The sequence below is a fragment of the Larimichthys crocea genome, chromosome III (genome assembly GCF_000972845.2).
Source record: "Larimichthys crocea isolate SSNF chromosome III, L_crocea_2.0, whole genome shotgun sequence".
Taxonomy (NCBI): Eukaryota; Metazoa; Chordata; class Actinopteri; family Sciaenidae; genus Larimichthys; species Larimichthys crocea.
This window is the reverse complement of record NC_040013.1, coordinates 13,208,769-13,232,960: the sequence shown is the minus strand read 5'-3', so window position 1 is coordinate 13,232,960 and position 24,192 is coordinate 13,208,769. Positions and strand designations below refer to the sequence as shown.

The 24,192-nt window shown below is 37.5% G+C and overlaps 1 protein-coding gene across 28 annotated transcripts in view; it reads left to right on the top strand.

Annotated features, from left to right (window-relative positions):
- Positions 1–8,515: 8,515 nt before the first annotated feature.
- Positions 8,516–24,192, top strand: part of LOC104918691 (neurexin-1a) — a 239,659-nt gene continuing 223,982 nt past the window's right edge. For 23 of the 28 annotated variants that reach the window (XM_027272863.1, XM_027272829.1, XM_027272851.1 and 20 more), the window contains exons 1-2: positions 8,517–8,728; positions 10,296–11,643. In XM_027272863.1, coding sequence (XP_027128664.1) covers positions 10,818–11,643 — 826 coding nt within the window. In that variant the 5' untranslated portion in view covers positions 8,517–8,728; positions 10,296–10,817. Of the gene's footprint in view, positions 8,729–8,865; positions 9,054–10,295; positions 11,644–24,192 lie in introns of those variants that run through there. The other 5 variants (XM_027272888.1, XM_027272825.1, XM_027272878.1 and 2 more) reach the window with 2 other exon arrangements.

Genomic DNA, 24,192 nt, shown 5'->3' with positions numbered 1-24,192 from the left:
ACAGCCAATTCTGAAAACACACCTCTAACCTAATTTCAGCCAGAGAAAGACAGAATAAAATGAATTAATTTCTTCTTCAACCTAAAAAGAAGATTTTTTTTTCTTTATATAATTTCATTACAAGTGAGATTGACAGTTTAGAAAGCGCTCCAATCCAAAAATAAGTATCTGTGAAGTAATTATATTAGTAAACATATTACTATTACATATTAATGGTTTCAGCTATGATTGACATCTTTGTTCATAATAGTGCACGATGGTGGTGTTTGAGAATTTCATGAAGGAGAGGATCTGCCAGAAAACCCTTCACCCAAGAGGAAAGTAATACGTCCTTGTACAGCAGGTTCAGAATTGCCATGAGTAAACACACAGATTCTCAAATTAGTCTGGGAGAGGATAAATCAGTTTGGGAGAATATTGCTTACCATGTTCCTCTGGTCCTGCCCCATTCTAACAAAACAGTTCAATAAAACCAAGGTCCATTTATCTGTTTTTTTAAAATTCCCAACACACTATGCACTTTATGATAAATGTGTTTATTTTGACAAGCAAATGAACACCTTTCACTCTGAATTATGTGCTTGTCAACACGTTCATAACTGTTAATTGCTGAGACTATTATTAACACAAAACTGACAATTGACAGTGTACTGTAGGATAATATTAGCAGCCTCGTCCTGCCTTTTTATTGGATTTGGGGAGGGTTACACTCCCCAGACAAAGTTGTTATCTGAGATAGTGTTACATTTGCCAAACACATTAGTCCTCATCCTAAAGCCCATTCTCTTGTACTGTAAGGATTGAAACATACTGTTTCAAACAATGCATCATGAATCTGACCGCCGTCTTACTTGTACACGTATGTAAGCTAAGCAGCCACTTAGGGTTATGCCAGAATGATGTAACATCAGACTCGTGTCATACTTAGAATACTCGAAACAACAGCTGTACATACAAGAATAATGGTCTTTATTCTCTGTCTTCTCCACGGATCATCAAATTGTGAGCATGCTAAATTTTTGTGAATTCTTACTTAGCTGGAAGACTAACACACTGTATCAGAGAACTAAAACCTAATACAGTGTCAACGTTTGTAAGAGTGGAATAACACACCTACTGCATGTGCAGAAATCCTACTGTATGGAAATATACTGGTATACATTTGAATGCAACATACAGTGCTGTGATTTAGTTCCCTTCTTCCAAACCAAAGGGAGAAAACAAATCATTATGTCTCTTTATTGTAGTACATTAAGTGTTAACCCCGACTTATTAGTTAGTTATAGTTGTGAACACAAAGTCCCATGGAAGGGCCAGTAGTACATTCATTGGATAGTAACCAAGGTGAAGTAATACTGGTCTTGGACTTCAATTGGACTGCATCTGTCAGAAATAATGATAGACGGCTGACACAGTGGACAGGAAAGAGGTATGTGTACTGTAGTTTTAATGAGAAGCTGACAAAACAGTCACACACAAACACAATACACTCTTGTTTTGTCTGCTCTTTGATTTCCAGAGTGAAGCTACAGTACAATGCTTGTGTGTTACCACGGTTACCAAATACAGCTCTTAGATATTCAGATATGAGATCCTTTCTCACATTTTTTTTATTTCAGTTCTTCAAATCATGCAAATGTCACTTTACATTACCACACATTTCTGTGGATGGTCCGTGATACATTCTCACGACAAAGAAACTGCAGCAGAGTTGGAAAGCATGCAGTTGTTTGGTCCGCATCAATAATATTTTTATCAGTCTTAAGAAATCACTAAAGAAACGGGCAACTGCACTAGAGTTTATTTGAACCTCACAAAAAAGGTCAACTGGATAAGGCCTGAAACTATAAGGAACTACTTTACACATTTATGGTGGTCAAAGGTATGCTGTTCTCGCAGGAGCCCATAATGTGTCTGTTATGGTGCACCTGTGAAAAATATTTGTTTCACTACAAAATGTAGCCCTTCTTTAACTCTATTTGAGTAGTAAATAATAGTCTACATTAGGTGAAATATATTTGATTTCTCACCTGGAGGAGAAGATCAATATCAATTTCACCACTGTACATTCAGTAGAGAGACTGGACCAGGATGTGTTTAGTCTGCACAGCAAAGAGACTGGAATAGGAGCCTAATGTTTTGTTTTGCAAACCACAAAAGGTTAAAGAAGTCATAGTACATTTAGTGCAGCATCCTAAGACCGTTTGTCCTATGGCGACTTAAATTACTTACTTAAGATAATGAGCTTATTTTACGAATGAGTCTTAAATTTCAATTGTATCTGTGTGTTGTCTTTTTTGTTTTTAGAAACTGATTTATCTTATACTAAATAATTTAGGAAAAATTAACAGGTGGATCAGAGCATTGTGTCCAAAACTTGAAAAGGAGGTCTAGTTACGTTAAAGAAGAGAAGCAGAAGATGAAGAGAAAAAAAAAGATAATGTAACTACTTTGCCTACCTAAACTTGTTAATGAATAACTCAAGATGGATGGATTGATTTTAATGTTATATGGCTTTTAAACTTCTGAATTGGATTACTTCGAAAAGTGACAGATTACTAATGTATGAACAAAAAGCTGCCTTATCTTATCCCGGTATGGAGCTAGAAAGCTTAGACCTCTATTAATCTTGAATGCACTATCTCTCTGTTCTCCTCAATCTGTCATAGTAGTGACACAAGCAACACTGTAACCTCAAGTTAAAATATACATATATTTTTTAAAACTCTGCAGTATGTAAAGACAAAACCGTGTTTGTTTGCAGTTATGCTTTCTCTTTAATTTAGTCTTTAAGTCATCTAGTTCCTTTGTACAATGAGAAATACATGATACAAGCAGTTGCAGAGGTCTTAAATCTGTCCAGTCAATCAGCCTCTATACTGTGTTTCTAGATTTCCTCATTTATTAAGAGTGTCTTTAATATAAATACTGTGAGTCTGCAGGGAGAAAAATTCACAAATTTAGACCAGGCTACCAAAACTAAGCCAAGTGACATTGACCAATTTTGTAATATAAACCCGCTTAACTAAGGCTAGTAAAATATTAAATGGTCTTAATATCTTTTAATAAGCTTTTGTAACCTGACACATCAAATAACCAGAAAATACTGTCACAACAATGTTTATTTTAGCAACAAAGTAAATATTTCATTTGGTCACTATAACATAATGCCAAAAATATGATAACATGACAAGACAACATCTAAATGATTATCATGAGAACAGGTTACCTAAAAATATACATTTCTCAGTTCTCCCACTAAAAACGAGAGAGGCCTGTAATTTTCATCATAGGTATCAACTATGAGAGACAAAATGAGGAAAGAAAATCCAGAAATTCACACTGATTTTTAGAGAATGTATTTGCAAATTATGGTGGAAAATAAGTAATTGGTCAATAAAAAAAGTTCATCTCAAAACGTTGTTATATACCCTTTGTTGGCAACAACAGAGGTCAAACATTTTCTTCAAGTCTTCACAAGGTTTTCACACACTGTTGCTGGTATTCTGGCCCATTCCTCCATGCTCCTCTAGAGCAGTGATGTTTGGAGGCTGTCTCTGGGCAACACGGACTTTCAACTCCCTCCAAAGATTTTCTATGGGGTTGGGATCTGGAGATTGGCTAGGCCACCCCAGGACCTTGAAATGCTTCTTACGAAGCCACTCCTTCGTTGCTCAGGCGGTGTGTTTGGGATCATTGTCATGCTGAAAGACCCAGCCACGTTTCATCTTCAATGCCCTTGCTGATGGAAGGAGGTTTTCACTCAAAATCTCACGATACATGGCCCCATTAATTTCTTTCCTTTACACGGATCAGTCGTCCTGGTCCCTTTGCAGAAAAACAGCCCCAAAGCATGATGTTTCCACCCCCATGCTTCACAGTAGGCATGGTGTTCTTTGGATGCAACTCGGCATTCTTTCTCCTCCAAGCATGACAAGTTGAGTTTTTACCAAAAAGTTCTATTTTGGTTTCATCTGACAGTCTCCCAATCCTCTTCTGGGTCATCAAAATGCTCTCTAGCAAACTTCAGACAGGCCTGGACATGTACTGGCTTAAGCAGGGGGACATGTCTGGCACTGCAGGATTTGAGTCCCTGGCGGCATAGTGTAGTTACTGATAGTAGCCTTTGTTACTTTGGTCCCAGCTCTCTGCAGGTCCATTACTGGGTCCAGCCCCAGATCGAGTGAGATTATCAGTGGTTTTGTATGTCTTCCATTTTCTAATAATTGCTCCCACAGTTGATTTCTTTACACTGAGCTGCTTACCTATTGCAGATTCAGTCTTCCCAGCCTGGTGCAGGTCTACAATTTTGTTTCTGGTGTCTGGTGGTGTTTGGAGTGTGACTGTTTGAGGTTGTGGACAGGTGTCTTTTAAACTGTTAATGAGTTCAAACAGGTGCCATTAATACAGGTAATGAGTGGAGGACAGAGGAGCCTCTTAAAGAAGAAGTTACAGGTCTGTGAGAGCCAGAAATCTTGCTTGTGTGTAGGTGCCCAAACCTTATTTTACCTAAGAATTTACCAATTAATTCATTAAAAATCCTACAATGTGATTTCCTGGATACTTTCCCCCCATTCTGTCTCTCATAGTTGAAGTGTACCTATGATGAAAATTACAGGCCTCTCTCATCTTTTTAAGTGGGAGAACTTGCACAATTGGTGGCTGACTAAATACTAAATACTTTTTTGCCCCACTGTATATCTTACACTGTCGTTTCAATCTCTAATGAGCTTAATAAACAACACAACGGTGCAAATAGCATTGTGGTAGATATGATGTACATTGCTTCATAAAATGTTATACAATGATGATTGAGAGATTTAGAAGTAAATCATGTTATATGCCTACAGTATCATATTTGATACAAACATTTTCAACATGATGTCAGCACAATAGCCTGCAGTTTATGATCTCAGTTTTTAAGATATGTATTTGTCAAGTTGTCAACCTCTGCCTTTAAATTGATTTTGTGAAATGGGAGAACATGCAGTATGAATTAAAGGATACATGCAGTTCTTCACTTCTTCCCCTGTTTGGATTCTCAGATCACAACCGAACCCTAACCTTATCCCTCACCCCCAACCAAAAGGTATGTGAGAAAATGGTCTGAGGAGGCCAGTGAAGCTGAGAAACTGTTCCAAACACTACGGAAATGCTCTGCAGATGACACAGGGAGGACATTAAAAGTATGACCAGCTGTATCACAGACTACATCAAGTTTTATACTGAGAACACTGGGCGTACCAGGAAGGTACAGAGTTTCTCCAACAACAAACCCTGGGTGACCACTGAGTTAAAGCAATGACAATATAAAGAATGGACAGAGTATCATCTGCCGGGGAGGGGAAAGCATAGAGAGATAGGAAGAGACTCAAGGCTTAACAAACTGGTCAAGAAGGCCAGCTAGTCCTGTACTAGCCCATAGACTCCATAGAGGAAGTGGGGGATATTAGCAGATCTGACATCCATCATGAACTTATTCTTATTAACTTCAAAGCCATTTATTTAATTTATGGAACATTCTAAAAAGGGTTCAACATGCACATACTGTACATGCCATTGTATTTTGTAAAGTGTTTAACGTTTTGGAAGGTGTGCCACAGAGAATGCTGTTGCAGTAGTCGATTCTGGAGGAGATGAAGCTGTGCATAAGGGTTTCAGCAGTAGAGAAGGAGAGGGATGGGTGGAGTTTGGCTATGTTCTTAAGCTGAACAAAGACAGTTTGGTGATTTGGTTTAAGTGATTTTCAAAGGAGAGTTTATTTGTCAAAGATGACCTTGAGGTTGCAACTGTGAGGGGATGGAGACAGGGTGGAGCTGTCGATGGTCAGGCAGAAACTAAACAGTTTTAGTGAGGGATTTGGGGCCGATGATAATCGTGTCTGATTTGTCACAGTTGAGTTTGAAGAATCCAGGATTTGATGTCAGTGAGGCAGTTGGAGAGAGTGGGTGAGTGAGTGGCAGGGGTGATGGATTTGGTGGAGATTTAGAGCTGGACATTGTCAGCATAACAGTGGAAGTGGAGATCATGGTGGGGAATGATGTTGCCAAGGGGAAGCATGTAGTGTATTAGGAGGAGAGGACCAAGCACAGAACCCTGGGGGATGCCTTGGGACAGAGGAGAGATAAGCAGACAGAAAAAATGTCATTTTGTTGCTACTCCTTTATGTCATTGTATTTTGTGAAGTGTTAAGTTTTTTGATATTTTCTTTTCCTAAAATGTCATTGTGTTGTCATTTTCTTCTGTGAAGTGTCAAGATTTTGAATTTGTTTCTGATAATGTCATTTTGTGAAGAGCTAGGTATTTTTGAAAATTGAGTCTTACACCTACATTATTTAAACTGTTTCCAACACCACCAAGCCCCATGTATTCATAAAATATGTGTTTTAAATCTTCACACTTGTGTGTTATCTTAACTACCATATAGACAGACAGTGCCAAAAAGTGGATTGTTTTATATTTTTAGATGTACCTGACAACAATGCAGTCTTTTCACTGTGCTTGCTCTTCAGAAATGTGTGAGGTTACTAGTCACATGGTACAGACAAGGCAGCTTTTCACTGAATCGAAAGACTGATTGCACCACAATTGCACCAGACATCAGTCCACAAATTCTCACTCAGGGCTTGCCTTGTGTGGAATTAAACATGCATCAGGAGACCTTATATATATATATATATATGGATAAAAGGTAGATATACTGTATTCATAAAATGCACATGAAATTAATATCAAGTGGCTTAATTAATATGCTCTGTGAACAGAAAGGTGTGCAAATAATATAGTCGATTTCATCTTACCTAATTCAGTACCCTATGGCTTATGGTGTACCATAATTTATCTTTCATGTAAAATCTGGGTCTAATATTTAAATTGTGCAGATAATGTGGATGTTTGAATGGTTCTGACAAGTGGGACAATGCAATAGTAAGGTATACATGAAGAAGAGGTGGGGTGAGAGTCTAGTGGTACAACATTCATTGAACAAAAACAAATTATAATGGATTATCTTTGTATTGTTCTATGTGAAGAACAATCATCCTATATCCTATAACTGTAAAATGAGTTTAGAAAGTACAGATAAGATACGTTAAGTTACGTTAAGATAAGACATCAACACATGTTAAGGCCACAAGAATAAAAAGCATAAAACATTCAGCAAGTAATTTGCTTGTCACATTCATAAAACATAATTTGAAAATATATGACAACATGCACAGTAAGTGACCTTTCATGACAGCCTGATTCTATGAGGACCTGTTCTTTTGCAGTAGTGTTTCCTGCCACTGATCAGCTTTCTTCAGACTTTAAGTGCCTTTTTCAAGGACATCTTGTTGATGTAGTACCAAACTACTCATTCTCACTTTACTCATTCACATGCAGCCAGGTTTTTAGATGCTGGCCTGAGGATGGCCATTGAAATAGTCATCAACCCACATCCTGAATGTTTAGTCTTAGTCTGTTAATCATCCCATCTTTAAAATAGTACCCAGAAGGAATCGCATCATTCATGTACATAACAAGCACTCTAGTGTTTTATTGATACTGGATTAATACAGTACATTAATACATTAATACTTTTCACTGTGAAAACAAATATGTATTGATAGATTTTTAGGGGGTAAAAACTAGAAACAACTAAAGAAAATAATTCTTAGTTAAAGCAGTATCTATCAAGGTTTTTGTATAGTTTACTAAAATAAAGCTAAAACCTAAAAAAGTAGGTGTGAAAAAAACAATACAAATAAAAACTAGACTAAACATAGAAGAAAGAGAAAAACTAGCTGAAACAATATTGATGTATGCCAAATGTATGCCATTTTATACTGTTAGTTTGCTCAGATTTGTGAACACAGCAAGCATGAGGAGGCTCTTTTGCATGTTATTAAGACTAAGATGTCTACATGAGTGTGAATCAGTTCAAAAAGTGTTGTGTTTGTACTGTAATACTAATACAACACTAATACAAACTAAATTATATTAAAATATTAGAACGTAAATGAAACCCACTATGGAAACTAACTGAAACTACTAAAAATACAAAACTGTGATGAATCCGATATGTTTGCTTATTTATTTTATCATTTACACAGTATGAACTAGTCACTTATTCACTTTACTTCAAAGACACGCAATAAATATGCTATAAAAAAGTATTTATTCATCTCATAATAACCCCTGATTTTCTTTCTTCTTTTTTTGCATGTGGGTAAGATCAGTTGCAATAATTCAACAGAATCGATTTGTAAGATAATAAACACATATTGGACTAGAAGCTGTTATAGTTTGCTGTAAAGACGCAACCCCAGAGCTCCAACTGTACCTAAACCATCTCTGACTGCCTCCCTGCGTTTAGAGTCTTTAGTGCAATCAATTAATCAATCACAGCAGTTTTACAAGCCTTATCTCTAAAGTTGCCTATGCCATAAATGTCCGTGGATGGATGCTTATGGAGGCAGAGGCGCTGTCCTAGGTACTGCATTCAGCCCCTCCCCGGTAGACATCACTGGGAGACACGTGATACGCTCTGTCTGTGGCTCCTGACAGTCGCTGGATAAGCTCAACAGGGAAACCAGATTGCACCTTCTCTTCCACAAAGATAACTGGATTTTGGCCCCGCGCTGCCGACCTACCTACTCCATCCGGCGGTTTCATTTGTATTTAGTACTTTTTGTTTGTTTGTTTGTTTTTAATCGGGGAAGCAAACTTGGAGGACGTTGTATTCAAGGTAATGCATTTTCTTTTTTAACATTAAGCCTGTGAGGGTTTTTTTTTTTTCAGTGTAGTTAAAGTGAAAGTGGACCCGTCTCTCCCGCTCTCTCTCTCTTTCTCTCTCTCTCTCTCGTTCTCTCTGATGCTGTGATTCACTTGAAAGCAGATCTTGATGCGAGGGTTTCGCCAGAGTGGATTTGAGATACAGGCTCTCAAACAAACCGAAAATATGGACTGTCGTGCCTTACAGGAGCTCAGCCCGCGGTGCTTTGCATGAAATCGCATTTTTCTCTCGTGCCAACTATTTAGGGTCCCGTAGAAGTAGATGTGCACGCGCAAAGGTAATAATAATAATAATAATGATAATTATAATAAACGCCGCATCTTGTTTTAGCAAGACATGATATAGTTGTAAGCGACTGCAAAAATGCCGCAGATAAGGGCATAAAATAACACTCTAATTATAGTGCGCCCTTTACAGCTGTCATCCAGGGTAAGATGTTAAGGTATGGGGCATATTATTGATGAGCTGATGTCCCAGTTTGGTAAAATACTAAATTGCGGTGAGGATCTATCCCACATCTTAGTGAAAACATGCGGATCATTTGAATATCTTACTCGTATGTATCACATTTGGTGTTCATGGAGATGTTTAAAGTGCGGTACATAAGTAAAGCCGACGTACAGCCAGTATACAGCGGTTACATTTTGTCTTATTTGAAATGCAAACTAATTCCTAAACCAGGCTACTGTCATCTTTTTTAATTTTTTTATTTCAATAATTAACGCGTTTGGGGCTTTGAAGGAAAAGTGAGTGAAAAATAGTGACGAGGCAGATATTATGAAGAGCACATTTTGGGGTCTGAGAGACCCATTGGCAGCCTGACTGTTTCGTCTTACACAAACCGACCATTGTGAATCAAATGACGCACTTTTTCTCATGTTAGGTCTTCAAGAGAGGGCAGGCCAATGAATAACCTTATGTATATCGGAATGCTGTTGATAATGGCTAATTCACGCTTGCAGAAGTTGTAACGAGTGAAAGCAAAAGTAAGATTTATCTATTTAAAAAATGAGAGTTGTTAATTAGCCATTCCCTTTTTCTTTTTTTCTTTTTCTTTTTTGGAGTGACTGAGATTTTAGACGTGCGAACATCTGGGTGCGATTCATGATGCTGACTCGCGCAGCAATTTACTGATGATTCTTTTCTTTTCTTTTCTTTTCTTTTCTTTTCTTTTCTTTTCTTTTCTTTTCTTTTCTTTTCGTGCATGAACACGTGCAGTCTGCATGCAAAGATGTCTTCGACTCAATACTTATCCACTGAGATGAAGTAATGCGTGGCTCAGTGATACTGTTCTGCTGCTGTGTGCTTCCTGGAAAGCCCTGCTGATATTAATCTAATGATACGTTTGTGTTTGTTGTAATAAAGGCCTCTCTGGACATAAGTGTTTGATTGGCTGTGCTTCTGCCTTAATCACAATATTAACTCCGACTTTTGATTAAGATTTTGGCTAAAGTGGATTTGGAAATGGATATGCTGAAAACGCTGATTCTGTATCAAATTTGTTTTTTTCTTTTTGCAGAATGCTTTGGGACTGAGGACTGTCTTGACAGACAGACTGCTTCTTTTGCTGAGCTTATCAGCCATCGTGGCTCCATATGGCATTTTTTCTCATTGCTACAGAGGATACAGGGTAAAAAGCCCCGAGCAAAGGCTTCCAGTTACCCGCCAAAGAACGCTGGCATGAACATGAAGATTAAAGCTGCCATTTCAACTCAAGTGAAACTGTGCACACTCTAACTGGCACCAGAAGGGACTTTCCCATAATTACATAAATTAGACCGAGTGTGCCCAATGGATATTTGAATCCCTGTCACTTCACTCTAAATAGTCATGGCAGAGAGGACCTTTAAACCGTTCAAACGATTTTGGCGCGAACAGTGAGAGGTTTGGCCAGTGGCCTGGACAGTTTGAGGTAATGGTATTTGCTCTAGGAAACAAGTGTTGGCCAAGCCTATTGCTATGCGAATAAATTATAACATTTAATCTTATGACTTACAATGCATCAGTTCACTCTTGTATATCCATATAGACAGTCCGTTATATGCCAGTCTACTCTCTCACAGTCAACCCAACATTTTTCCTGTTTAAGCAAAGGTTCCTACAAATAAATTCAGCTCCAGTACTTATCCACCCACGCAGAATTTGTGATCACACAATGGCTTTACTAAAGCCACATGGTGCCCATATCATATGGGTTGGGCTGCTCATTTGTTGCTTTGTAGAAATAGGCACTTGTATGGAATTTACAGGTGCTGAGGGACAGTGGGCTAGATTTCCAGTGTGGAACGCATGTTGCGAAAGCGAAATGAGCTTTAATATGAAAACAAAGAGTTCCCATGGGCTCCTAGTTTACTTCGACGATGAGGGATTCTGTGACTTTTTAGAACTTCTCATACTGAACGGTAAACTCAGCCTTCGTTTCTCAATCTTCTGTGCCGACCCTGCAACCGTCGTGTCTGACACCACGGTCAATGACAGCCAATGGCACACAGTCACGATAAGGAGAAACTTTAAGAACACAACCCTAATGGTGGACAGTGAGACAAAATGGGTGGAGGTGAAGTCAAAAAGACGGGATATGACTGTTTTCAGCCATTTGTTTGTTGGTGGAATACCACCGGAATTACGATCTGTGGCATTACGATTGACATCATCTGCAGTCAAGGATCAGCTGCCTTTCACTGGATGGATAACAGACATAAAGGTCAACAACACGGAGTCTGAAATGGTCAACAGTGAAGGGGTCTTAAAGGACGTCTGTGGTACAGCCAACATGTGCTTAAATGGAGGAGTCTGCAGTTTAATTAATGATGAACCAACATGTGACTGTTCTCAGACGGGGTTCCAAGGAAAGGACTGCAGTGAAGGTAAGACAGTTCAGTTTAGACCATACAGTCGGTACAACATGTCCTCTCTATCATTCCAGACAGCCACAATATGGATTGAATGAAATAAATGCAAGCCCCTTATTGTAATTACCATTAATTAAGTAAGTAACACATTGCTTCCTCTATTTGGCTAAAGCCATATGTTTGTCTTAAGTCTTCTGGTGTGTGCCATTGATCAGCTATAGTTGTTTTTAATAAACAAATCTCCTGCAAGGCCTCATTAGCAAAACATGCAGGTGTTCTCCATCCCCAAAGGTGTCTTCCATTCTTATCAAAAAGTTCCATGGGGATGGGTTGACCTTTGAAACATCATCTCCGATGGCTTACCTCAAATGCAAGAGCAGGAGTAAACATCTACAAGAGAAATGGAGTAAACATGAATGATATCATTGACTTCGCACAGTATAAAAAGCTCCCAGTAGATTCGGAAAGTTGGTTACGTTGCCACTTACAGCTTGCCATTAAGCACACAGATTAATGATCATCATCATATCATTTTCTAGAAATAAACAAAACAACTGTAGCATAACTGAGCCACTACTTCCCTCATGTCTGTGCGGCTATTCGTTTAATAACTGTAACACAGAAAAATCAGCTGTGTAATGCAGGAGAATAAAAGAGCTACAGACACAGGTAATCAATACACAAAGAGAACATAGGGTTCTTGAAAATAGTGAGAATAGTGTCACTTTGCCTTGGCCAAATATTGTGATCATAATATCAGGATCTCTTTTAGTTCCCATTTCATTCATTATTGTTTGTAATGAAAATGTATTCAGGGCATTTAGTGCAGCTTGTCACAGGTTGGCAGTTTGCTGCCGTGGTAGGGAGGAGCAGGCTTGTTAGTCAGGCCGAGTCGATGGGGGAGGAATTATTTTATTCAGATTCTGATAAGACATGAACACATATACATATGCTACGATATATATATATATATGAGCCTTATTTTACATTCCATGTCATTAGCTCGTGTATCTTCATTCAAACACATACATCTTTTATTAACAATAAGCTCATTAGGCCAGAGTTGGATAACTTACTACTACAGCATAAGATATTTCCATCTGATTGCCATTAGTCATTGAGGCAAATATGAAACACTGCTAATTAAAATGCCCTCTACATACTGTGCAGGCTATGTTTTATTTTCTGCTGTATTCAGTATTTTTCTTTTTTTTTTTGATGGTGTTAATACAGCAGGAGGAAGAGTAGGGTCTTTTACCAACCTCATGCACTGACAGAATGAATGATCGTTGCTGTAGTTCACTAACAGGCTTTCAGTGTTAGGCAGCATTATGTATTTGTTTATTTAAACCACTGCACATCAGTGAGAAATGGGAGGCTGTATTGCCATACTGCATCAAAACAACTTGAATTAATTTTGATAAAATTAACCGTGGCAGTAAATATAACAGGACATGCCACCCAGGTGGTATTGTTCTCTTTCATACCATTTTAAAGTACCAGGACTTTCTTAAATTCTATACTATACTATAAGTCTTTTGCTGTGCTGGCAATATTTATTGCACTAACTTACTATATAAATTACATTTCAGCACATAGAAAAGTTTGTTGTGTTAAAAGTTAATTACACTGAGCAGTGCTTGTTAAAAGGAAATTGCCAAGCTGTGGGTTCAGCATAAGAGATCTGATTGCATTTGCACTGGTATTTTCATAAAGAGAGGACACAATTCATTTGCTGATTACACTTTGACTATTATTTGGGCCATTAGTTTATAATGATGTACAAGTGCCTAATTGACATGTGTTTTTTGCTCTATAGAAAAGGTAGTGTTTGTTCCAGTATGGTGGAGTGGAAATCCAAACAGGAGAACTGTTTCAGCCTCTTTATAAGATTATTGTATTTTAAATTAAAATGCATTCTCACTAATTTTATGGCAGCCACCTTTTATTTTAGTATGCAAAACACAGCCTGATAACAGCGCCATCCCAGGAGAGCTGTGACACTCTTGTTAGGAAACTAATGCATTGAATTGCTGATGATTCTTAATATGAAAAGCATGAGCAAAAATATGTTGTTGACGTTAATATCTTAACAACAGGTTATATTTTTTTAAGAATATTACTGTTTAAAGATTCAATTATAATGCATGACTCTTACTTACTTTCAAGGGTCAACTTAATCTTATTTGGTTATTTTTTGAGTTGGGTGATATCTCTCTGAAGATATAAGGTCACCACGACTTTATAGTAAAAACAGAGGGTTAAAGTGTTAAAGTTAAATATTTCAGTGTTCAAGGTTATGTTTATGGGCGGCTCGATTATAAATAGATAGATATTTTAAAAACTAGGATGTGCTTTCATACGTCTGCTTCTTGTGTGTGTATGTGTGTGTGTGAGAGAGCGAGAGAGCAAGAGTGAGAGAATAAGAGAAAGAGAGAGATGAGTGTATCTCATTATTAAAGAAATCGCAGGAAAAGATCATAATTTTTTACACCAGGGTGGTTGCTGATGTTAATAGTTTTAGGGCCATGAAAAAACTAATTGCTTATGTTATTGCAGTGTTAAGATGAATGATGTAAAAGATATCATCCTTGTGCTGGATGAAAGATGGAAGAGTTATTATAGTCATGCAGATGAAAGCCACTATATCATAGCAAAACGTCCTTAGAAATATGGTCTAATCACTCTCCATGTCTTTCATGGACTAGCTTACTGACTTGACGTTTGACTGGATGGACTCACCGTGATGTCCTAAGCCTAAATAAATATAATCATGATTAAAGAAAGTATGCATTTTTAAAAACCAACAACAAAGGACTTGAAACCCCGAATATTGCAGTGTTCATCCTAATTTTGCAGTGATGATGACAAAGGAGTCACTTTTTCCAGATTCAGGATTTGCCCTAAATGGAGTACTTATTCTCAAGATGGTGGGTGACAAAACACTCAGAAACACTCAGAGTCAGGATCTAAAAACTCATCCTGAAGGTGTACATACTGATAGTTGTTCATCTACTCACTTATCATTTATAGCTTGCCTGAATTACCATGTCAAACCATAAAAGATAAACTACAGGTTACTAAACTGAAGTCATTAGATCCACAAGATTACACAACAAAAGCCTCAAAGACAAACAGGCGATATGTCATTAGAGATGTCTACTCCCATCAACCCAGGCATCCACAAAGCATAGTCAGGATTGAAACTCCTCTATCAGTTATGATCCTGCTTTGTCTGATGGAATTACACAAAACATACAAGCAGGCACTCGGTTAGAGTTACATTGTGCTCTCACACAGTCAACCCACTGCCTCTATTGAGTATAACAACATGTGTAAAAGGTTTTTATTCATACAACTTAACATTCAGTGGTTACAGCAGAATGTATTAGTTTCCTAATTACACATCTAGCAGACCAGAAATAGTATAAGCATTCATTGGAATTTAAGTAAAATATTCTGTCTTCTTGCAGCTCTGGTTTGGTGTTCACCAACTACATAGTGGAAATCTGTTTAGCTACTAAATGCTTTACTCTGTTCACCATCTAGTTGCTTATGTTGTCAGCTGAAGGTACCATACAATGCAAAACTATCCAAGGATGCCTATGCCAAGAATAGCGCTCTCCTGTTGAAAATTGAGTTTGTAAAAGTGGCAAGACTAGACTAAAACATTAAAGCTGTGAGTCATAGAAACCAGAACAATAAGCTGAAAGCAGCTATAAATCCCCCTAGAGCTGAGGGGAATACAGCTGGGTGATAATTTACACTAGACCCATTGTCAATATAAAAATATTTACTAATGCAACTTCAAATCTAGCCAGAGCTGGAAATGCACAAAAGCTGCCCCTGAAATTGCCAAAATATGCTTTGATAAATAAAGAATGGAGAGAGACCAGTTCAAATGCAAAAATGGAAATGTTTGGCCTTGGTCTATAACATCCTTCTGCGTGTGTGCCTGCAAAGAAAATAAATACATAAGAGGCCAAACCTGCAAGTCTAAGTAACAAAAAAGAGTGAGCTTTAGGTTATCAGTGATATTTTTTCAGTTTTCATTTGTTTGAACTAAACCACTATTAGGGCTGTGAGTTCATTTTGAATTTTATGTTTCTGTCAGACATGTTTTTAGTGTCACCAAACCATATAAAACTTGATATTACCGCCTGCAATGAAGAAAGACTAGTTGCTCTTTATAGCTCATTTCAGCATGGCACTAACATTGCAAGACACAGAGATTCAATTCTCAGTGAAACCATCCATGCTGAAATTGTATGAACTCACAGTACCTTATGTCACTTTGGATGAAAGCATCATCTAAATTGTACCATTGCCAAATAATTTATTATTCTAGCAAGTACAAAGATTTTTCCCTTCCAAGGTAATGTGGTATTACTTTGTTTTTTCACCATTCTGAGCTCTACGGAGGAGACGAGCAACAACAACTACAAATGTGTCCTTGCTCAAATAAATGGACGTATCCCAATCAGAACCAGAATCCATATTTAGCAGTTGAAATTATAATCTCATTAAAACTGTAATGAAATTAATACAGATCTCATAAGTTTACCTAATGCCCATACATTGATTCAACTCCAAAGTACATTGAAGTTTAAAATTTACCTTTCCATTAAATCATTTAAAAGCTGTTGTATTACTTTGATCGGATGAAAGGATTACAGGATTTGCCACCAGACCTGTCAACTCTCCCCAGTCCAACCACAAGCTTGCACACTGAATGACCTCACACACACACACACACACACACACACACACACGCACGCACACACACACATAAATCCCTTTGATCGGTTAAAACAATTATTTAAATGCACTTTTCTATGGCCAGTAAGTTCCCAGAATCTGTCCCCTTGTTTCTCATTAGGGAAATAACATAGATGCATTGCATAGCTCCATATTTTATCCTGATAAAATGGAATGATGTTGTTTATTTCATTGCACATTAGCTAAACATAAATCAGTCCTGGTAAAATAAATAAATAAATGAATAAAGTAGGGCAGACCTTGACTAAGACTGTACAGCATTTTATTTTTCATTTTGTGAATTATGTAATTCAAGCGATAACTCACATTGACAGTAAATAACTGTGATTGCCTTGCACTTTGATGTTATGATTTTAGCTGAGAGCATAGCTTCTAGGTCCTTGTACAGATATAGTTAGAAATCCCTGAACCCAACATCACTCTGAAGGACAGACAGTCAACTTAAGCCAGCTGATTAAGCTGCTAATGAAAGATGACATGGTACTAAGAATGACTGTAGCCTACAGTAAGTGAAATTATGTCACACCTATTTTCACATTTGAGTCATGATCGTCAGCTCACTTGGTTATGTGAACTGAGTGTTCACATTGTGCACGTGCTCAGTGTTTAAATGTGTCTTTGTGGATGTTTTTCCACAGCAAATTTGATTCTTAATTACTAAAGTTTTAGGTTTCAGGTTAAGAAAATACTTTTTCTGAATCTCTTCCCACAGCAATTTGTTTGATCTTACAGTGTCAAAAGGTTGTGTACAGCTACTGAAAAGATCTCAAGGTTAATGTTTATTCCAGTAGCTCAGCTATATGCTGATTCAGAAAGCTTAATATTGCAACAGGGTGTCTGATTAGAACCAGTGCCATCAGTGTTTTTTAGTCAAGGGTTGAATCACAGGCTGCTGCTTGATCATCGTGACTTTAACATGCGAAAACATGTATTTTTATGATCGTTGTTGTATGCCATTGGCCAATTTTATGTTTTTTTTAATGACACGGGTTCCTTGACTGGATTACACAAATTTAATTAGTGGCAATGGCATTTCTTAGCAAAATATCCTGCAAGTGGAATTTGAAATGTGATGTATTTGGCAACCTTTTGATTAGATTAGAGGTGATGTTTTACATTAACACTATTACTAACAATAACAGTACTTGGTTTACCAAGGAGAAGGAAACCAGTTCTCAAGTTGTGAATCTAGCAAGTTTAGTTCCAACAAGATATTTTTGCCCAGGGCACATTACTACAGTCTTATGTAAATGTTACTTTTGCTACTTTGCCTAGTCTGGTTGAGCTGGTTAAAATGTCTTTCTTTCAGATGTGTTCAACATTAAACTTCATTTGTAGTCATATGTCTTTCAAATATCTCCCCTTTAAGCTCTGTTTTAGTCTCCACCATCTCCCCTTAGCAGCCTCTGTCTCGAGCAGCTAAATCAACTATGTTTGCTTGATGATGAGCACGTAGCATACAACAGGTTTATCGGAATTATTTAGATGAAAATAGCTGACTGCAGTGTGTAAATGAGGTTGATGAGATTGGGCCCAAAAATAGTACATTTCTGGGCCATAAAACCAAACAACGAGCTGAAAGAAAAGCTATAACAGTGGAAACTGCAGACTTGTTGTGATAATTAACTGTTACAATGAGCGACTTCTTTCACATCATACATTGCCCTTTGATGCATTGTTACTTAAATATTGATTAGTGCAGCTTCAGTGTAACATTTTAGCTACTGTGATACCCATGACAGATTCTTTCATATGTCAATTAATTAGAGAGAGGATCTCTTTTTCAATACACCAAATAAATACTTTGGGAATCCTAACTATTGCTGGACCCTTGTAAGTACTGCAGCAGCTGTCCAAAACAGAACTTGTTGCACTGCAACTGAACACTATGTGTTTCTGTTTGAAGAGGGAAATCAATTCAAAGTGAAATTTCTGTTCGGTTTACGTTGGCTGGCTTTATGCCTCAAGCTGGTACTGCACATTTTGTGCCAAGTTGTATCCCCAAGGACAATTCAACTTAACACTCACACAGCAACAACAGAGTGGAGGAGTGGCCAGGGTTATACTGGGTGCCTGAACAACCAAAGTGAAGGAAATCTGACAGAAAAAATTGTTAATGGTGCAAGTCTGTGAATTTAGCTACTTAAATAGATAAATCAATGCAATTACAGTATTAGGACTTATCCTGTGGCTAATCTTAATGTTATTTTTCCTGTGCTAATACATAAAATTAAGTATTTATAGAGAATAAATGATCAGGCATGGTATTAAAACAATGTAAACACATGTTTAGTAAACTTAGCTTATATTTAGAATACGTTGCATGTGTTTGGGGATGCAAAAGCAACACGTTGATGGTTTTTATGGATGGATCCATCTGAATGACACATAATTTCTGATGACCTGGTTTTAAGTGGCTCAGTAGATTTCTAATGTTCACGTATATATGTTTCTTTCACAGGAAGATGAACTAGATTTGAATGAGCGCTCCTAGTCAGGCACGTCCGTCATTGTATAAACACAAACCACGTGACCTCACCGTATCTCTGAAAGTGTCATTCTGTCTAGAAGCCTCCTGCAGCTTCACTCAGACAAAAGCAGATTAATAGTATACTGCTGTCTCTGAATCCAAAGACAGATATTGGGATCAAAAGATTAGAGGGATTTTCCCGGAGGATTTCTGCCTTGTTTAAATACAACTGCTTCTGACTGTCAAAGGGTGTTTGTGAAATTCTTTGACACCAAACTCCTCCTTTAACGGGATTCGTCCCACAGCACAGATAAACACTCCCAGATATCCACACCATATTCACACACATGTTCATATTAAACTGAGCTGTATTTTTTGTTATTGAAGCATGCTAAGCTGGCATATGGTGTTCAGGGTATCATGAGATGCATAATTCACTGATTGAATGCTGCTATCTCTTATCCACTGACACAAAGTCGTGTCTTCACCTGGTAAAACTTTGTCTTTAAACACATCTTACTTCTTTGAGATGACGTCTGTATTCATACCTATATTTTGTGTGGAAGAACAACTCACTCCCTCACTTGCTGCAGGTTTCCTGTGCAATCTGAATGGTTTAAATCCCCTACAAAGATAAAGAATAAACCTGTTTCGAGGTTAAAATTTGCCTCTTTAAATTCCAGGCTGTGGACGATATTTTCACTTTGAACATAAGTTGCCTTTGATGCTTCTGGTTGGGTGTCATCCTTCATGAGAGTCGTCTGAAGTACTAAAAAACAAGTCAAAAGTGCACTGTCATAATTTGAAAGCTGCCATGCTAATGATAGAGCGAAGACAAATCACTTTTCAGGGACATTTTTTCGTGACTTTGAAGCCCTTTGTGACTGCAATAGTACAAATAAATGTGACATGACTATAATGTAGTGTAGGTTATGTGTCACGTTTTGAGGGTTTTTCTGCCTACAAATAAACAAGTGTAACCTCTTGAAATATCATTATCTTTACCCCTAATTTGACAGTGAATTGAATAATAAGATGATTCTACAGTACTATGGTCAATGCAGATTTTGGTGGCAAAAGATGCAGCTACTGTTAACAGTACTTAGGGCTTTAGCTGTATTTAATGCTCACTGTGCTTTACTGGTGCCTTTCTTTAACTTTAGCTGAAGAGACACTCTTCAGATAGTTGTTTGTCATTCATCAACAGTGGGAGTCATGAGTTGAAACTACCTAAGCAATTGCTGAGCATTATTAGCCAGAAAAGGTGCTCGGTGAACACTGGTACACATTGCTTCAACATGAATCTGTGATTTCTTTTACAATAGGTTACAAATAAGCTGAGCCCGTACTTACACATTGCAGTCTACATCGATTTTTTAGTTCCCTTGCCAGGACTAGTACTCAAGTTAAACAGCTACTGCATTGCAAAAAAAGATTTACTGCACATCTGTAATACTATCCTAGATATTTCCAATCCTGGGATTAAGGTTATTAGAACTACTGTATAAGCTGCTCTGATTATCCTGTTGGATAAATCCAACCCACAAGATGTATAAGAATGGTAAGGTCGGCAGCACATCTGCTCCCACAATCCTCTATGTTTGGGCTGTCTCTTTGGAAATAACTGGATTGGACTGTATCGTCCACACACCATCTGTCCTGAATCACTAACACTCTTTAAGTATATTTAATTGCTAAAATTAGATAACATGCTTTGGCTATATGTGACCATTGTTCCAAGAAAGCAAACATGCAGCAGTTCTATTGATTATTTTGGCAGTAGTTTGACATTTTGGGAAATACTGTTCCATTTCTGGCAGATAATCAGAGAAGGAAATGAGAAGATTGTTACCACTTTCATATTTGTGTGTTAAATATAAGGCTACACAGCCAGCAGCCAGTTAGCTTAGCTCAGCATAAATATTGGAAACAGGGAGAAACTAAGGTCACAAAATCTGCCTACTAGTGTATCTAAAGCGCACTAATTACAACATCATACTTTTTTGTTTAATCCGTACAAAAATGTGCAAAACCATGCTGGTCAATATATCATTAGCATTTAGACAGAGTCAGGTTAAATGTTTCCAAAACCCAGCTAACTTTCCATTGGCTTTAGCATATATTTACTGGACATACACAAGAGTGGTACAATCTCTTCATCTACCGTAACTAACATGTCAAACTTTAAAGTCTTTGATTGGTATCTGCAAGTAGCTGTCAAGAAGTAAAAAATACTAACTAACTGAGGTCTACAGTATGATGATGTTTAAAGTCCTTGTGCACCAATTGTCATTCTGCAAGAATTGAACACTGTACCATTTTGATGACTCCAGTGTCAGCAGGGTGATCTTATAAAGAGGTGATATGAAGGGTGCATTGTTCTGAAAGTGTACTTGTGGCACCGATGACCGACTCAGATAGTGAGAGTAGAAATTGTGCAGTACAGCCACAGCTGTGGGAGCTATCAATTTCTAACGGAGTGGCGGCCACTCAACCCAATAGCCTCTCCCTCCACTCTTTCTGTAGCTTGAGGATAATGAGGGAGATGGTGGGCTGTGTAATGCCACTAACACTCCTCTGGTAGCTAGATGCATTAGGTTTAGGCCGTGGTACTAAGAGATGAGCCCTCACTTATACTCATTACTGTTGATTTGCTCCAAATTGTAATTTAACAACAAATCGATCCTCTGGTAGCTCTGACCTTTGTTGCAAGGCTTTTACATTTTCCCTTAAAGTGCCTTTGCAACACGGCATGTTAAAGCAGCTTTCCTGCTACTATTCTTCAAATCTATGAGCTGGTGATGGGTTCAGTGCTTTCTGTTCTTCTTTGTTATTGCATGTATGGTGATGTCATTAGTGTCCTTAGATTAATAATGTCCTATATGATTCTTTTGAATAAATTATTTTAAAGAGGCTCTCCACCAGTGTTATGAGTTTACTTGTCAAATTGAGTACTACTCAGTTTGAGAAAACAATTATATATCATCTACTGGGGCTCTGGTGGATATTTCCAAAGACATTATTGAGTTGCATTATGGGAATCGTAGGATCTTAAGGCTTACTTATAGGCCTATGCAGGATCTTAGGATGTCCTAATGATATAGAAGATGACTCCAGTTGAAATGGCCTGTCAGTAATATAGTAGATATTGTGCAGGAGTAGTCTGTCTTTAGTCTGTCTTTATCAGAACTTACTAATTAAAGCTTCTGAACAGCAGTGAATGATGTGCTGCAACCTAGAAACTTGCTATGTTACCCTCTTTTGTAAAGTTGCAGGCCGAGTTGTGCAGTCCACTGACGTCAACCTGCAACATTCTCTGCAGCACCTTTTAAATGAATGTCCAAATATTCAGTGTAATGCAATGGGAGTTTCTGCTTTTCCACAATGAAACATAGTGGTAGCTGACCTAGTTTTTCAAAGCAATGCTGGCATGATAAACTGCTTCAGTTTGAGGCTATTTAAGATGGATTTGAACTGCTTTCATTAGGAAGTGTCAGTTACTTAATAATTCATAACACTGAACATTATTTAACATTTTACTTCTATTCATTTAATTACATTGATTATACATTTAACATATTATGCATATTATTCAAGTGACTGACCAGTGTACTAAATAAGAGAGAGAAAAAAAAGTCAGATATGGTCCCTGAATAATGACTGTATAGTATCTACTGTGGATGCAGAACATGAACACACATACCATTTTTGGTGTCAAACGTATTATTAAAAGTTTGAGGTAAAATTACTTTCACATTTTAGTTTTTTTAAATACACAATTTTTTAGGAGAGATTGGGCCATTTGCTTAAGAGCTGCTACATTATACACACAATTAGACTCTCTTAGAACAGGCTGCAGAAATAATTTTTCAACTGAAAGCAATTATTGAAAGGCAGCTATGATAGTCTTTGAGTAAAAAATGAAGGGAAAAACTAGTATAAATATCTTCCTGATGTTAACAAGCAGCAGCCTCAGTACAAGTTTTGTGGGTTTTGTTGCCTGCATTGTGATGGCATACAGATGAATCTTCAGGCAACCTTGACAAAATATACATAGTTTGAAAGCACAAAACTTCATGATTCTATCTGTGGAAACCATTTCACGATTCAAATATCACTATGACAAACGGAGAGCTTAGAAAAAGAAAGAAAAAAGAAAATAGGCAGGAACCAACACACAAAATTTGGTTCAATATGATTTATATTTATTCAGATTTTTTGATAGAAGAGTTTTATTTCAATAGAGACCAGAATTGTGGCTGTAATCAAAAGGGTTCACGTGCAGCAATCATTTAATTTTAATTGGGTTACCTTTAGGCTTGTTCACAAAAGGAACATTTGCTTGATGTTAAAATAAATACTACTTAAATTATAAATTGAATACTGTATAAGAATATAGAAAATAAAGCTGAAACAAGGGAATAATAGGCAGAGAGGATCCCAATAAACCTAAAGAACGGCAATCGGGCAAATGGTTGATTCAGACAGAAAGGATGTTCTAAAATTGTCAAATGAAAGGGAAAAATGAATTACATCTATTGCAGGACATTGTGTCTAGTGAATGTGACACATGTTCCTTCATATGAAATGTAGTGTCACCCTGATCCCGCCCTGCTCTTACCATGTCTCCTCATTCAACTGCATTCAGACACACCACAGAGCAGACATAGATGTCTTGATGACATTTTATCAAGCTGGCTGATGACAGCCAGTGCGGTGCATAGTAGTGCATTGAACATTGGCTTTGTACGGACTGTCACTTTGGCGTTGTCACAGATTTGAGCTCACAGTAGAATCATGTCTGCAGGAAATGAAACTAAATTAATTTGTAGATTTATTTACCATCTATGATTTGTCTCTGCAGTCACACACCAGATGTTTAATTTAGCGAGGCATCAGTTTGAATAGTAATGTAATTATTTTCCATAAGCCATACACCATGTGCATGATCAACAACGCAAGACCCATCAGAGATGCAGATCGTCTGATAGACAGTTGAGTGCATTTTGGTGTAGTGTTACCAGCACAATAGCAGTGGGATCACTTTGTCAGGGGGATTAAATGGATTTACGTCTCTGGATTAGGAAGTAACCAGCTGGGTACATCTGTGAAAGAAAGTGTGCGTGTGTGTGATACGGGGGCTGTTTTAATGCTTCCAGTCAGGTGACACTGCTGTTAGAGGAAAGCTTCTTTTCTTCAGAACACTACCAATTGAAACCTCATGTAGTGTGGCCACTGAAGATTGCAAAAGAATTACTTATACTACTATTGTACTGAACACAATTTGCATAAATGGTTGTTTTATAATCCTTCAT